Genomic DNA, 16481 nt, shown 5'->3' with positions numbered 1-16481 from the left:
AAAATGAATGAATAATGTAAAAAAAAAAGTATTATACTACTATATTATAAATATGCCTTTATTTTTTCACTCTACAGTGAACTTTTAACTATTTTAAACTTTTTACTTTTTTATACTAAGCAACTTTAAAGTCAAGCAACACAGAATCCCTGAAAAACACACGACACAACAAAATGTAAATTAAAAATATTTACTTTTCAGTGCAACAATAAATAAACTATGAAATACAAGAACAAACTTTTAGCTTTTTTATACTTAACAAATTAAAAGTGAAACACAGGATCTCTGAAAAACACACAACGAAATATAAATTAAAATATTTACTCTACAGATCTACAAAAAATAAATTATAAAATACAAAACAAATTTAGCTTTTTATATACTCAGATACATACATGCAGACAATGCACTCTGCTTTGGAGCCATCAATATAATTAAAGTGAGTCCAGATTTGGCTCCTTTTCCTGCTTTCACTCATTTCTGGACTTACTTTTTGTTGGTAAATGTAAATGTAAATGTTTTGCACTCTCTCTCCTCTCTTGACCCGTTCGTGTGTGTGTGTGTGTGTGTGTAACTGCCGCCCCTCCCCCCTCTGCTCAGCGCACTAAGCAGCGCAGACAGACGACACCACGCATATTGACCAATCACGTGCGGCTTCAAGAGAAAAAAAGCGAGAGAAAAAAATCCCCACCAATCAGGAGCCGGCTCCCGTCGTTCACTTCAAAGAGCCGGCTCTAAGAGCCGTTACGGTCGCGAACGACACATCACTAGTACCAGCGCCTTCCCACTGGAAGAAATTGTCATGGTGACAAATTTCTGTGCATTACCACCGGCCGCCACACCGCGGAGCACCCACACAGCACCGCAGGGAGAACAGCACCCAGAACAGTGGAGGGTATATTTTTACGGAGGATACCCCAGGTGAACACGGGGAGCAGGCACCGAACCCGGGACCTTCTTGCTGTGAGGCGACAGTGTTGCCACCGTGCCACTCTTCCACTCTTCCCACTCTATTCTATCTTAGCTCCTCAATTGGCGAAAACCGCGGCCAAATCAAGTCCGGGCTGTCTCAGGCAGAGGAACCAGCACACTTAGGTGCAGGGAACTTCAACTGGCATAATTATGAGGAGGATTTCTGTGACTTTTCTCAGTATTTTAATATTTCTTAAACTTATCACGGGTAAGTTTATTCTTCATAATTATGATTCATCTTCACTGTCAGACATGTTTTTTGTGTCTTGCAGGGAAATATGGTTCTGGGATTTAACATCGTGTATTGTTGGTGCTTTTCTATATAACTGTATATACAGGCCTGCGCGTGTTTTGTTATCCTGCCTGTGGCTTATGCGGATAGTTTTCTGTGTATTTTACCTCTCTTTGCTCTCTTTGGTCGCCATTTCTCACATCCTTATGATAAGACAATCACATAAACCTGTGCAATGAGTGAATGGCAGCAGCTGCTCAGTTTAAACCAAGAAATAGGTTTGGTCAATACTGCAAAATATGCAAGGCAACCAGTAACATTCAACAACACATGTTATGACAGTGGCGTAGCCAGGATTTTTCAACGCGTTGGACTATTGCGAAGCAGTGTGGGACTTCTGACCAGGTAGGCTACTGAGTTCAATAAACATTTCAGGGATGTTCAATTCGGTGCGTGTGTGGCTGAGTCTGAGAGCGCGCGTGTGTGAGAGAGGAATTCGGAGCTAAATCCGAAAGCGCGGAGGGTGAGAGAGGGAAAGAGTGAGAGAGTATGTGCATGAGATTGTTGCGAGCCTCATCATGACTCGACACAGGACAACTGTCCATCACCTCTACCAGGGACGCAAACTCATTCCCTAACGCAACCTACCTTTCAAGTTAATGCCGGGCACGTCTGATAGGATGGGCCAGCTATCAATCATAGTGGCACTGGCCCACATTGGCCCTTATGTGGCTACGCCACTGTTTCATGATATAGTTTTTCCAGAGAAATGGGGGATACGTTTTTCCTTGAATGGTTAGCCTTCAGAAACCTCATTTGACCTCCTGCATGGAGAGCAAGGTGGCAGAAAGCAGGACAGGGGAGACATACAAGTGTTAAAAAAGCCATTACATTCCACCACTGCAACAGTAGGGAGAAAAAGGGATGTGGACATTGAGTGTGAGCAGTGAGTAAACTTCACTGGATGATCAAAACATCTGCAGACACATGTACACGAATCACAGAGTGAACTGCTTATTTATACAGTGGCAGCTAAGTCTTTTGCATCCTGCGCCACGAGCGATAATCCAGTGACTTCCAGGACTTCCAGAAGGAAACTGTCATTACCCCCAGATGAGACGGGGTATATGTCTGCTCCTCTCTAACCAGTAATGGTCTCCCTCTGTTGCATTGCTTGTCCTATAGTGACTCCCTGGGTGCAGTTTAGGGGAAGCCCAGTTCGTCACGTCACAACGAAACACCATATTTGGAACTATCCATTGGCCCACGACAGGCGTTGCTTCTGTATTCTACAACTCAAACCGAAGTTTTCCCCTCTCTCTTTTTCTGCGCGAGCCAAGCTGGTTGTCAAATCCGACATCACGCGCTACACAGATGGGTGGTACACCGCGGCCTCACAGCCGCGTCCATCAAATAACAACTGTCCATTTGTCAGTAGTGAAGTCTCCTGTCCCTGAGTCGTGGGATCCGGTTTAATATCTACATGAAATAAAGTTTTCATGCTTCCGAGCTCTTCGAATCTGCTCGCGCTGAGCCCAGTTGGACAGCGCGCGGCTTCCACCGGCTGGCAGTAATGTATTTGGAGGCTTTACATGCTGTGTTTGTTTCTCCAGGACAGCATCGTCTAGTTTGCCCTACTCAGCCAGTCGAGGCAAGGGAAGGCGATGATGTGACGCTTCAGTGTGCTCTGGACCCCCCGGTCAACGTGGTGGATTACACAGTGGATTGGAAGAGAACTGACCTCAACAAGGTGGTCCACTCCTATCGACATAAACAAGATCATTACAATCCACAGATGGGTCAGTACAGAGGCAGGACAACTTTCAGCCGTAAAGACCTGAGCTCAGGAATCCTGCTCCTGCTGCTGTCCTCAGTACAGCCGTCTGATAGCGGACCTTACAGATGCTTTGTCCCAGCATGGAGAGCCGGTTGTACCACTGTCCTCGTTGTTGGTGAGTACCTTGAAGCTAATTTTGTAGAGCTCAGACGCAAAAATGAAGAAGTACAGCAGCTGCTTCTCCTGCCTGTTCATGTCTTAGTAATTACTTTTGTTCTGAAGACTGTGTGGCAGACTGAGCAGAGCCCGACCACTATGTGCCGGCCACGCCCGGTCAAGCTGTGTACTGCTGGTTTGAGAGGGGCAAGTAGAGACTGTGGGGCGTCGTCGTTCATTGCGGCGAGCGAATGACGTTCGGGTTGTTGCTTCACGTCAGTTTATTCTTATCCGGTTGTGACTAGATTTGCGTCCAGAGAGAAGCGAGTTTCAGTTGTGTTCTGATTGCCAAATGCGTGCTATTGTCGTGCTGTTACTCGTTACCTGTTAGATTCAGGTTTATATCTGATGCTAATGAGTGTGTGTTGCTAATTGATTAAGGTGCTCGTTATCGCCAGAAATGATACGACGGTCATTTATTTTATATTTATATTTATGTTACTGACCGTCCTTTGTCTTCTCACTTATACATATGTGATACAGACATATTTCTGTTGACTAGGTATTTTTAGTTTTCATGTGTTTTGAGGAAGTTATGGAGATGCTAAGCGTAATTATTATTACTGTGTATATCGTGACTTGTGTTTGGTTATTAATGATTACTATTATTATTTCTGTTTATTCCAGAACCACACACACACACACACACACATGCACAACCATATCTGTAAGGGTGATGTTCTGTCATATTAAAGCACCATAAACAGATCATCTGTTTCATCCGTGAGTCTTGGGGGAACCTGGTGGACTCGTTCTGACAGACGCACACAGCTACATATGAGAGTCTCTATTACAACTTTATTATTAGCTGCAGCCAAAGCTTTGATCCCAAATGTTTCAAATCACAGCCCATCCCCCGTTTCCAGTCTCTGTGCTTAGATAAGCTAAGCTAACCAGTAGTTTACAGATTTTTAACAGATTGCAGCTACTTTTGTCTAACTGCTACTAGATATTTCAGCCTTTTCAATGTCTAACTGCATTGTTGTCATTTGAAACAGCAAGAAGAGACCAGAACAAGACGAAGATTGATACATCCAGCACAGCAGGACCTCCGCTGGTAGAAGCGACTGGGCCGAACAACCCTCATTCAGACGGTGAAAGCAGGAGACCTGTCCATGCTGGAACCATTTCCTCTGTCGTTGTCTTCTTCTTCTTTGTCCTTGTTGTGGGTCTGCTGATGACTGGAATCATTCGTAAGTTAAAATACAAACTTCTGCTCCACAGCTTTTTTTATTAGCAACCATCCTGAGGGGTGTTTAATGAAGCAGGATTACCAGTGAGTACCCAGGCTGAGTTCAGTGAGCCAGGCTTGTTTTCAAGAAATCGTTTCATGTAAGGAGGCTTAAATAAGTCCAACCTGACAGTTTATTTTTCAGGCTTAGCTTTAGCTCTACATTGTAAAGCTCTAGCTTTCAATGAATCTGACAGACTGAGGGTTCATCTTTAGTGTTAACTTTTTGCTGTTTATGCTGTTTTTAAATGCACTCTAAAGTACAGCTAGAAAAATGACCCATGGCTGCAGCCTCAAAGTGAGAAGTGTTTCCACTACTTCTTCTTTCTTCAAATGTCACTAAAAATAGTTAAATATCCAGACACCCAGAAATCAATTTATTAGATATGCGTTGATAAGTGGCTGATAACAAATCTGAAGGGATTTAAACAATATTGTCACCATTTGAAAGTAGTTTTGTTCACATGTAAAGCCAAGTAACAATTTAACTAGTAATAGCCAGGTATACAAATAAAGTTCATAATGTCCATAATGTCATAATTTTAAACAGATTGCAGCAATAAATGAGGAAAACCAGCTGTTCTGACTCTGAGCTCGCCGCTGGTCTCCAACATGCTGTCAAATGTTCTTTCACTTTCTCTCATTGTGGCGATACTGTTGTGTCCCTGTTCACTGTGAATGGATGCGGTCAATGCTTCATGTCTCACGTCTGTGTTTCAAAGTAAAACGAATAATCAAAAAATGACATCCTTTGTCTTCTCATAAACACTTTTCCTCGACCTTGATGGAAAACATTATGAGGTCCAGGACAGATTTATGTACAATAAACTATGTAATTATGCGATGGTGGATGGGTCTGCCGTGGTTGCTTGGAATTGTGCAACATCCCCTTTCATAAAGGATGGTCCAGCATAGCCTATGCTAAGGGGGATAAGAAAGGAAGCAATGAGACATTTTTCCACAGTGACCAGCTCTTATCATGGCTGCCACTTAGATACTTTCTGAGTCATTTCAATCAATTAGGAACCTTCCTCAGCTAAAAAAAAAAAAAAAAAGACTATTTGACTGCAAACCCTCGACTTGACTCACATTGGCTTGAAACCAGCTTTATGAAACAGACTGATCCTGGTTCAGTTTGTTATGTGAATTCATGGCACATTCATGAAACACTCCTCTCCTTTGATTTAGGAAAACCAGAGCAGATATCAACATTACCAGGGGCAGTTAACACCAGTGTGCTTTAATAAGTGTCACAAACTTTTCTTTCTCTCAGAGAATTGTATGAAGAGACTCAAAGGGAGGGAGGACCAAAAACCAGAGACAGCAGAAAACGGGCTTGACGTTCAACAGCTGGACACTCAAGCAGCAGAGGGGGATGAGGACCTGGAGAGACCTGCAGAAAATGGCTTGAGAAGCATTGCCTGCTTCAAGTGATGGTCAGCGCTCTGGCTGCTGTTCATCACCTCAACAATCAAAAGTATGCACAAATAACCGCTAAACCTCTGCATGGACCAGTGAAGGTGCTGCACACCACAGACACCACAGCAATATGACCCCATTTGGTCCAGATGCACAGTGTTAGAAAATGAACTTTTCCTCTTAGCCAGTCAACAAAATGCCACTAAAAAAAATTAACAATTATATCAAAATGGGACCAATCATTTTCTCTGCATCAGTAAAATAGGAGGAAGGCCTGTCACTGACCTCCACTTCTGACCTCTGGGCCCAAATATGCAAGAATATTTTGCACATTCCCAAAAATACAAATATGCAACTTGTATAATCTAAACATATATAAAGAATGCAAATAACTACGTCTGAACGTCTGTAGCAAATAACTTACTACAGACGTTCAAGTTCCCCTTAGGATGAAGTCTAAAACTTTTCGTTCCTCTAACCTTTCCTGTAGCGCCCTCATCTGGTTTATGGTTGATTTATGACTAAAGACTTCCACAACTAATGTCATTCACATCAGTGTGCCTTAATACAGCTGCTGGCAGCTGTAGACTTACTCTGCAAAATCTGCTCACATTGCACATTTCACCTGAGTGTAGAAACCAGACAGGGACCCCACTGCCCTGTAGCAGTAATAGTGAACAAACCCACAACACAACACTTCTCATTAATATTGTCAGTAACGGTGTGCCTTAACCTCATTGTGAGGCTGGACTCAGCTCTTAACTTTTAAAGTTACATCGCAACAAAAGGAGAGCAGCTTTCATCACTTGAATAACATATCAAGAGGAAGAAGACTTGAATCTGCAGGCAGCTCTGAGAAACTGGTTCATGCATTCATCTCAGACTGGTCAGACTACTGTAAAACACCTCCCATACCTCCCATAACTTATCATTGCACTATCCACCAAGAAGCTCTGTGGAAAGGTTCTGGAACTGGATGATATATTGACCACGGTCATGAAAACAGTGAACTTCATTCGGGTGTGGGACCGGGCTCGCAGCATTGAGATGTGTTGTACCATGCAGAAGTAAGGTTAGGGTAAGGGTTATAGAAATTACTCTTTTTGTGCAGAGTAAAGGAAAGCCACTGCACAGATCTCGCACCACCGATGACAACCTCCACGCTGTTTTGCGGATTGCTACAGCACAATACGTAAAGCCAGATATTGACGGACTGACTTCGGGAAAACGGTGTCACACATCTGGCCAGAGAACAAACAGATGTGCTTGCATACAGTGCAGTACTTTCACTTTCAATATGTGCTACCCAAAGGTCTACCTGATGTTGCCTCTCATAAAGGTCTCTCCTCTCTATGGGGCATGGCAGCACCAGTCACAGTTCTCGAGTCCATCAGCACATGTTGACAGCATTAAATCACATCTGATAAATTGCTTCTCATGTAATGTGATAAGTGTAATACAGTTCATCAGATAGCGCTGGGCTGCTGACAGTTATTTGCTCTTTGGACAGCAGAAATGTTAGCAGATTAGAGGAGGAAGATAGTCCCATCTTCTTAATTTTTGGTGCCGTTGTCTGCCTTTTGAAGTCCATAAGAGGGTGGCGTATGTGTGAAGTCTGTCACCAGATCTTCATGTTTCCTGACACTAGTTTATTATTTTTAGATAAAAACTGATTCCAATATAGCAGCCACCATGCCCATTTGACACCTACGTATGACTGGGGTCTGTGGATTATTCATTACTCTGGAATTGGAATTACTAGTTGAACTGTTTGTTTCATTCCTGTGCAAACCACAGTCTCACTTCCATCCCCTCCACTGTATTAGGGTGGAGGCAGCTGATGGCTTAAAACTTGGACAGATAAAACGGTCTGAGAGGTTGATATCATAGCAGATAAGTTAGTCAAATGGCAGGTTTTGTAAATTGGGTGAACTGACTCTTTAAATCCTGAGCAGTATGTTAAATTGGTTCTCAACTCATTATCCTCTCTGACTTTCTTTCAGATGGTGGAAACATGATGCCATTGCTGTTCTTGCTTCCAGTGCTGCTGTTATCATCATCATCGGTGTTCTGGTTCTGTTGAGAACCTTGTGTAAAGACCTGATGCGTGGACCCCCCCCTTCTCCCCCCCTCTAACTGAGAGAGTTGATAACCATCCAGATCCTTGTTACCTCTGGTTGGGGTTTTAGGTTTTGTTGAGCCAGCTCAAAGAAAGCCTGGCTGTGTCCAGCTTGCTTTGTGGTACACCTGTTTGAGCAGAGATCAAATGTTATGGATTTGAATGTCACTGAAATATTTTTAGATGGGCGTTTGCACTTGCAGTGCACATCAACTTCTTTTAAAAATAATTACAAGCTGCTTTCCATCTTGTCATTGAGTGTGAGGAGACTCAGGCAGCAGTGAGCAAAAAGCAGAGCCGGTAAATGGCTTTGAACTTTTCAGGAAAGCTGACCTGGAGCTGGATGAGTAGCTCTGGGTTTGATACAGTGCGTTAAAGGCTGTCTTTCTTTTTAACTTTAACGTCTGCGCTTTATTACAGACATCTTCTGCACTGCCTATCATTGATTCAGCAACTAAGCTTTTCGTCGTCCTGTGTTTGTGTAATGCTATGTATGTATGTATGTATGTATGTATGTATATTTCTACTGTGTGCTCACCAGCGACGATTTGCCTGAATATCATGATTGTGATATCTCAGGAACGCCTTAATGTTCTGTAGAAACACTTTTCTGGGCATTTTTTAACAGCGTTACTCAGGAACAGAACGGGAGACTTTGACCATGTTTCACATTTGGTCAGATACTGAATTGCTGACACTAATCTTGGGCGTCCACCTTCAAACTGTGGATCTTTAGATCATCTGTGCTGCCTGGTTAAAGATGTGTGTGAAGCATCCACATTTTACAGTTTGTAGATTCTTTGCAGCAGCATCCATATTTGTAGTGTTGTAGTCCACCACAAGCTCAGTGGTTCTGCTGATGTTGAGCTTCAGGTGGTTGCTGTCAGTCCTCTGGACTCCTGTATAAATAGTCTCTAAGTGAAGACAGCGTGTTTCTCACTGGGATCATGTCAGTATAATGATAATTTCCATTTCACCCAAAAATACACTGAATACCCTTTTTTTAATTATTATTATTTAATCTCTACAAAGTCTTCAGTACACATAAGTCTGGACAGACATGGATGTAAGCTGGAACTTATTTTTGTCCTTTATTTATGTCTTATTTTTCTACTGTCTCAGCTTTATGAAGAGTTTAATCAAATCTGTATATGCATAAACTCTGATCCATGCTGTAATTTTGTCCGTCCTTCATCATCATATCACAGATTTGTAACAAAAGAAGTCTTATAAAGCTGACTGGTGTTAGAAATAGTTATGATTAACAAAGTTTGTATTGAGTAAAAATGAGTAATCACATCTGAACACTTGGCATCTGTAACAGGTTTCGTTTTCAAATGAAAGTTGCTTTTTTAAATACACCACTATTTGCTGTTCATCTGTGTCACAAAGTCTCAATAAATCAAGTCAATGTTGTGAAAACACTTGAGTAAAAGTTAATGTTAGTTGTTAATCCAACTGAATACACAGCACAGTGCTGTGTGTGTTAATCCAACTGACTATTTCATCTAGTAACAGTTTGGTGCTGACTGTAATCTGACATCATGTTTACAAGCTGCTGCTTCATCTGAGATAACTGCCAACATGGGAAATCACTTGAACTTGAATTCGTCAGTGGCTACAGGAGAAATTGGTCGGTTCCTCCTCCCTCAAGGAGGAAATATGGAAGTATGAAGTTGGAAGTAGGAAGTATGGACTATGTGAGTCCACTGCTGTGGAATGACCGAACACGCCCCGTGTTCACCCACATTCACACACACAGTGGTACTGTGACACACAGTGGTACTGTGACACACCCAGTGCTGCGGTGGCTGACTGTGCTGTGTGAGCACCCAGAGTGCTGGGAGATACCCACACACACAGGACACACACAGCACAGTGCTGCGGCTGACAATGGTGGCTGACAATTTTCACAGCAGCACTCTGCTGTGTGTGTGAATGTGGGTGAACATCGAACCCGGTACCTTCTTGCTGTGAGGCGACAGTGTTGCCACCGTGCCACCGTGCCACTCTTCCCACTCTCTTCTATCTTAGCTCCTCAATTGGCGAAAACCAGCGCGGCCAAATCAAGTCCGGGCTCATGGCCCGCCCACTTCGACTAAGCTTAAGAGCTGCCTCACGTGCACCCGTGCTCCTTCTGAGTGTCTCAGGCAGAGGAACCAGCACACTTAGGTGCAGGGAACTTCAACTGGCATAATTATGAGGAGGATTTCTGTGACTTTTCTCAGTATTTTAATATTTCTTAAACTTATCACGGGTAAGTTTATTCTTCATAATTATGATTCATCTTCACTGTCAGACATGTTTTTTGTGTCTTGCAGGGAAATATGGTTCTGGGATTTAACATCGTGTATTGTTGGTGCTTTTCTATATAACTGTATATACAGGCCTGCGCGTGTTTTGTTATCCTGCCTGTGGCTTATGCGGATAGTTTTCTGTGTATTTTAGCTCTCTTTGCTCTCTTTGGTCGCCATTACTCACATCCTTATGATAAGACAATCACATAAACCTGTGCAACGAGTGAATGGCAGCAACTGCTCATTTTAAGCCAACAAATAGGTTTGGTCAATACTGCAACACGTTGGACTTTTGCGAAGTAGTGTGGGACTTCTGACCAGGAAGGCTACTGAGTTCAATAAACACTTCAGGGATGTTCAATTCGGTGCGTGTGAGTCTGAGAGCGGGTGTGCGTGTCTGCGTGCATGTGTGCGCGTGCATGTGTGTGTGAGAGAGAGGAATTCGGAGCTAAATCCGAAAGCGCGGAGGGTGAGAGAGGGAAAGAGTGAGAGAGTATGTGCATGAGATTGTTGCGAGCGTTATCATGACTCGACACAGGACAACTGTCCATCACCTCTACCAGGGACGCAAACTCGTTCCCTAATGCAACCTACCTTTCAAGTTAATGCTGGGCACTTCTGATAGGACGAGCCAGCTATCAATCGTAGTGGCACTGGCCCACATTGGCCCTTATGTAGCTACGCCACTGTTTTATGATATAGTATATCTATAGAAATGGGGGATACGTTTTTCCTTGAATCGTTAGCCTCCAAAAACCTAATTTGACCTCCTGCATGGATGTGGCAGAAAGCAGGACAGGGGAGACATACAAGTGTTAAAAAAGCCATTACATTCCACCACTGCAACAGTAGGGAGAAAAGGGGATGTGGACATTGACTGTGAGCAGTGAGTAAACTTCACTGGATGATCAAAACATCCGCTGACACACGTACACGAATCACAGAGTGAACTGCTTATTTATACAGTGGCAGCTAAGTCTTTTGCATCCTGCGCCACGAGCGATAATCCAGTGACTTCCAGGACTTCCAGAAGGAAACTGTCATTACCCCCAGATGAGACGGGGTATATGTCTGGTCCTCTCTATCCAGTAATGGTCTCCCTCTGTTGCATTGCTTGTCGTATAGTGACACCCTGGGTGCAGTTTAGGGGAAGCCCAGTTCGACACGTCACAACGAAACACCATATTTGGAACTATCCATTGGCCCACGACAGGCGTTGCTTCTGTATTCTACAACTCAAACCGAAGTTTTCCCCTCTCTCTTGTTCTGCGCGAGCCAAGCTGGTTGTCAAATCCGACATCACGCGCTACACAGATGGGTGGCACACCGCGGCCTCACAGCCGCGTCCATCAAATAACAACTGCCCATTTGTCAGTAGTTAAGTCTCCTGTCCCTGAGTCGTGGGATCCGGTTTAATATTTACATGAAATAAAGTTTTCATGCTTCCAAGCTCTTCGAATCTGCTCGCGCTGAGCCCAGTTGGACAGCGCGTACTAGGTCGTTGTACGGCGCGCGGCTTCCATCGGCTGGCAGTAATGTATTTGGAGGCTTTACATGCTGTGTTTGTTTCTCCAGGACAGCATCGTCTAGTTTGCCCTACTCAGCCAGTCGAGGCAAGGGAAGGCGATGATGTGACGCTTCAGTGTGGTCTGGACCCCCCGGTCAACGTGGTGGATTACACAGTGGATTGGAAGAGAACTGACCTCAACAAGGTGGTCCACTCCTATCGACATAAACAAGATCATTACAATCCACAGATGGGTCAGTACAGAGGCAGGACAACTTTCAGCCGTAAAGACCTGAGCTCAGGAATCCTGCTCCTGCTGCTGTCCTCAGTACAGCCGTCTGACAGCGGACCTTACAGATGCTTTGTCCCAGCATGGAGAGCCGGTTGTACCATTGTCCTCGTTGTTGGTGAGTACCTTGAAGCTAATTTTGTAGAGCTCAGACGCAAAAATGAAAAAGTACAGCAGTTGCTTCTCCTGCCTGTTCATGTCTTAGTAATTACTTTTGTTCTGAAGACTGTGTGGCAGACTGAGCAGAGCCCGACCACTATGTGCCGGCCACGCCCGGTCAAGCTGTGTACTGCTGGTTTGAGAGGGGCAAGTAGAGACTGTGGGGCGTCGTCGTTCATTGCGGCGAGCGAATGACGTTCGGGTTGTTGCTTCACGTCAGTTTATTCTTATCCGGTTGTGACTAGATTTGCGTCCAGAGAGAAGCGAGTTTCAGTTGTGTTCTGATTGCCAAATGCGTGCTATTGTCGTGCTGTTACTCGTTACCTGTTAGATTCAGGTTTATATCTGATGCTAATGAGTGTGTGTTGCTAATTGATTAAGGTGCTCGTTATCGCCAGAAATGATACGACGGTCATTTATTTTATATTTATATTTATGTTACTGACCGTCCTTTGTCTTCTCACTTATACATATGTGATACAGACATATTTCTGTTGACTAGGTATTTTTAGTTTTCATGTGTTTTGAGGAAGTTATGGAGATGCTAAGCGTAATTATTATTACTGTGTATATCGTGACTTGTGTTTGGTTATTAATGATTACTATTATTATTTCTGTTTATTCCAGAACCACACACACACACATGCACAACCATATCTGTAAGGGTGATGTTCTGTCAAATTAAAGCACCATAAACAGATCATCTGTTTCATCCTTGAGTCTTGGGGGAACCTGGTGGACTCGTTCTGACAGACGCACACTTTGCGATTACACACAGAGAAGCCAATCAGCTACATATGAGAGTCTCTATTACAACTTTATTATTAGCTGCAGCCAAAGCTTTGATCCCAAAAGTTTCAAATCACAGCCCAACCCCCCAGTTTCCAGTCTCTGTGCTTGGCTGAGCTAAGCTAACCAGCTGCTGGCTGAAGTTTCTAACTACAGCCAGCAGCTGTAGTTTACAGATTTTTAACAGATTGCAGCTACTTTTGTCTAACTGCTACTAGATATTTCAGCCTTTTCAGTGTCTAACTGCATTGTTGTCATTTGAAACAGCAAGAAGAGACCAGAACAAGACGAAGATTGATACATCCAGCACAGCAGGACCTCCGCTGGTAGAAGCGACTGGGCCGAACAACCCTCATTCAGACGGTGAAAGCAGGAGACCTGTCCATGCTGGAACCATTTCCTCTGTCGTTGTCTTCTTCTTCTTTGTCCTTGTTGTGGGTCTGCTGATGACTGGAATCATTCGTAAGTTAAAATACAAACTTCTGCTCCACAGCTTTTTTATTAGCAACCATCCTGAGGGGTGTTTAATGAAGCAGGATTACCAGTGAGTACCCAGGCTGAGTTCAGTGAGCCAGGCTTGTTTTCAAGAAATCGTTTCATGTAAGGAGGCTTAAATAAGTCCAACCTGACAGTTTAGTTTTCAGACTTAGCTTTAGCTCTACATTGTAAAGCTCTAGCTTTCAATGAATCTGACAGACTGAGGGTTCATCTTTAGTGTTAACTTTTTGCTGTTTATGCTGTTTTTAAATGCACTCCAATCAAAGTACAGCTAGAAAAATGACCCATGGCTGCAGCCTCAAAGTGAGAAGTGTTTCCACTACTTCTTCTTTCTTCAAATGTCACTAAAAATAGTTAAATATCCAGACACCCAGAAATCAATTTATTAGATATGCGTTGATAAGTGGCTGATAACAAATCTGAAGGGATTTAAACAATATTGTCACCATTTGAAAGTAGTTTTGTTCACATGTAAAGCCAAGTAACAATTTAACTAGTAATAGCCAGGTATACAAATAAAGTTCATAATGTCCATAATGTCATAATTTTAAACAGATTGCAGCAATAAATGAGGAAAACCAGCTGTTCTGACTCTGAGCTCGCCGCTGGTCTCCAACATGCTGTCAAATGTTCTTTCACTTTCTCTCATTGTGGCGATACTGTTGTGTCCCTGTTCTTCACTGTGAATGGATGCGGTCAATGCTTCATGTCTCACGTCTGTGTTTCAAAGTAAAACGAATAATCAAAAAATGACATCCTTTGTCTTCTCATAAACACTTTTCCTCGACCTTGATGGAAAACATTATGAGGTCCAGGACAGATGTATGTACAATAGACTATGTAATTATGCGATGGTGGATGGGTCTGCCGTGGTTGCTTGGAAGTGTGCAACATCCCCTTTCATAAAGGATGGTCCAGCATAGCCTATGCTAAGGGGGATAAGAAAGGAAGCAATGAGACATTTTTCCACAGTGACCAGCTCTTATCATGGCTGCCACTTAGATACTTTCTGAGTCATTTCAATCAATTAGGAACCTTCCTCAGCTAAAAAAAAAAAAAAAAAAGACTATTTGACTGCAAACCCTCGACTTGACTCACATTGGCTTGAAACCAGCTTTATGAAACAGACTGATCCTGGTTCAGTTTGTTATGTGAATTCATGGCACATTCATGAAACACTCCTCTCCTTTGATTTAGGAAAACCAGAGCAGATATCAACATTACCAGGGGCAGTTAACACCAGTGTGCTTTAATAAGTGTCACAAACTTTTCTTTCTCTCAGAGAATTGTATGAAGAGACTCAAAGGGAGGGAGGACCAAAAACCAGAGACAGCAGAAAACGGGCTTGACGTTCAACAGCTGGACACTCGAGCAGCAGAGGGGGATGAGGACCTGGAGAGACCTGCAGAAAATGGCTTGAGAAGCATTGCCTGCTTCAAGTGATGGTCAGCGCTCCGGCTGCTGTTCATCACCTCAACAATCAAAAGATTGACCAAAGTATTTAATGCACAAACAACCGCTAAACCTCTGCATGGACCAGTGAAGGTGCTGCACACCACAGACACCACAGCAATATGACCCCATTTGGTCCAGATGCACAGTGTTAGAAAGTGAACTTTTCCTCTTCGCCAGTCAACAAAATGCCACTAAAAATATTCACACTTAAAACAAAATGGGACCAATCATTTTCTCTGCATCAGTAAAATAGGAGGAAGGCCTGTCACTCACCTCCACTTCTGACCTCTGGGCCCAAATATACAAGAATATTTTGCACATTCCTAAAAATACAAATATGCAACTTGTATAATCTAAACATATATAAAGAATGCAAATAACTACGTCTGAACGTCTGTAGCAAATAACTTACTACAGACGTTCAAGTTCCCCTTAGGATGAAGTCTACAACTTTTCGTTCCTCTAACCTTTCCTGTAGCGCCCTCATCCGGTTTATGGTTGATTTATGACAAAAGACTTTCACAACTAATGACATTCACATCAGTCTGCTTTAATACAGCTGCTGGCAGCTGTAGACTTACTCTGCAAAATCTGCTCACGTTGCACATTTCACCTGAGTGTAGAAACCAGACAGGGACCCCCCACTGCTCTGTAGCAGACCCACAACACAACACTTCTCATTAATATTGTCAGTAATGGTGTGCCTTAACCTCACTGTGAGGCTGGACTCAGCTCTTAACTTTTAAAGTTACATCGCAACAAAAGGAGAGCAGCTTTCATCACTTGAATAACATATCAAGAGTAAGAAGACTTGAATCTGCAGGCAGCTCTGAGAAACTGGTTCATGCATTCATCTCAGACTGGTCAGACTACTGTAAAACTCTCTGCTGGCCTCCGTCCTCATTCAGAAAACTGTTACTGTTCATATCTGTGTTTGTGTCAAAACATTGTGGGACTGGGTTTCACATCGTTGAGCAGTGCTGCCGTGTGATGATGTGGGACTTTTTTGCACTGTCTTTAAAAAATGGTTCACATCAGCAACATCCAGCCATTTGTGAAGTGGATATCAGTGTTGATGTCTTTTGAACTTTCTTGAATGTGTTTTTCTTTCTTTCATCACTTTTTTGCGCTTTCAAAATGTCATTATGAAATAAATGTTATTTATGCAGCATCATACTGCCATTGTCATGTTTTGTGATATCTGTCCTTGCAGATAATTTATGGGCTCAGGATTTTAAGATTTCTTCCTCCACGTCAAAACAATGAAGGTTAATGAAATTTTATTATCCATGTCTAATTAAAGCCAGCATATACAAAACTAACAGACAAGTACAAGCAAGTGCATTTATTAATAATGTTAATGTTGATCCATATTTCAACTTTATTGTTATATTATCCTATACCGTGGAGGTATTCAGATCCTTTAAAGTAAAAGAAGTAATACCATTTGTAAAAGTAGTTAATTAGAAGTAACAAGTAAGCACAAAAATGTCTTCAAGTACATTAAAGTACAGTTTAGTT

General features: G+C 42.8%; 2 protein-coding genes across 2 annotated transcripts; both read left to right on the top strand.

The window, feature by feature from the left end:
- The first annotated feature begins 832 nt into the window (after positions 1-832).
- Positions 833-9384, top strand: LOC143318972 (butyrophilin subfamily 2 member A2-like). Its single transcript, XM_076727517.1, has 6 exons — positions 833-987; positions 1074-1180; positions 2818-3156; positions 4196-4390; positions 5702-5864; positions 7851-9384. The coding sequence occupies exons 2-5, from the start codon at positions 1123-1125 to the stop codon at positions 5860-5862; spliced, it is 753 nt and encodes a 250-aa protein (XP_076583632.1). The 5' UTR covers positions 833-987; positions 1074-1122; the 3' UTR covers positions 5863-5864; positions 7851-9384.
- A 2414-nt stretch (positions 9385-11798) lies between these two features.
- On the top strand, positions 11799-16133 carry LOC143319022 (butyrophilin subfamily 2 member A2-like). Its single transcript, XM_076727579.1, has 3 exons — positions 11799-12177; positions 13275-13469; positions 14788-16133. Exons 1-3 carry the CDS (start codon positions 11799-11801, stop codon positions 14946-14948), a joined length of 735 nt encoding a protein of 244 aa, XP_076583694.1. The 3' UTR covers positions 14949-16133.
- The last annotated feature ends 348 nt before the right edge of the window (positions 16134-16481 follow it).

This window comes from Chaetodon auriga, chromosome 4, assembly GCF_051107435.1.
Source record: "Chaetodon auriga isolate fChaAug3 chromosome 4, fChaAug3.hap1, whole genome shotgun sequence".
In the NCBI taxonomy this organism is placed as follows: domain Eukaryota; kingdom Metazoa; phylum Chordata; class Actinopteri; order Chaetodontiformes; family Chaetodontidae; genus Chaetodon; species Chaetodon auriga.
Note: the sequence above shows the minus strand (reverse complement) of the source record. Positions and strands in the feature narration are given on the sequence as shown.

Bases quoted from the DNA above. Each gene is read 5' to 3' on its own strand.
- LOC143319022 (XM_076727579.1), top strand. From the start codon at position 11,799: ATGTATTTGGAGGCTTTACATGCTGTGTTTGTTTCTCCAGGACAGCAT. The intron at 12,178-13,274 runs GTGAGTACCTTG...CATTTGAAACAG, and splicing joins TACCATTGTCCTCGTTGTTG to CAAGAAGAGACCAGAACAAG. The intron at 13,470-14,787 runs GTAAGTTAAAAT...TCTTTCTCTCAG, and splicing joins GCTGATGACTGGAATCATTC to AGAATTGTATGAAGAGACTC.
- LOC143318972 (XM_076727517.1), top strand. From the start codon at position 1,123: ATGAGGAGGATTTCTGTGACTTTTCTCAGTATTTTAATATTTCTTAAA. The intron at 3,157-4,195 runs GTGAGTACCTTG...CATTTGAAACAG, and splicing joins TACCACTGTCCTCGTTGTTG to CAAGAAGAGACCAGAACAAG. The intron at 4,391-5,701 runs GTAAGTTAAAAT...TCTTTCTCTCAG, and splicing joins GCTGATGACTGGAATCATTC to AGAATTGTATGAAGAGACTC.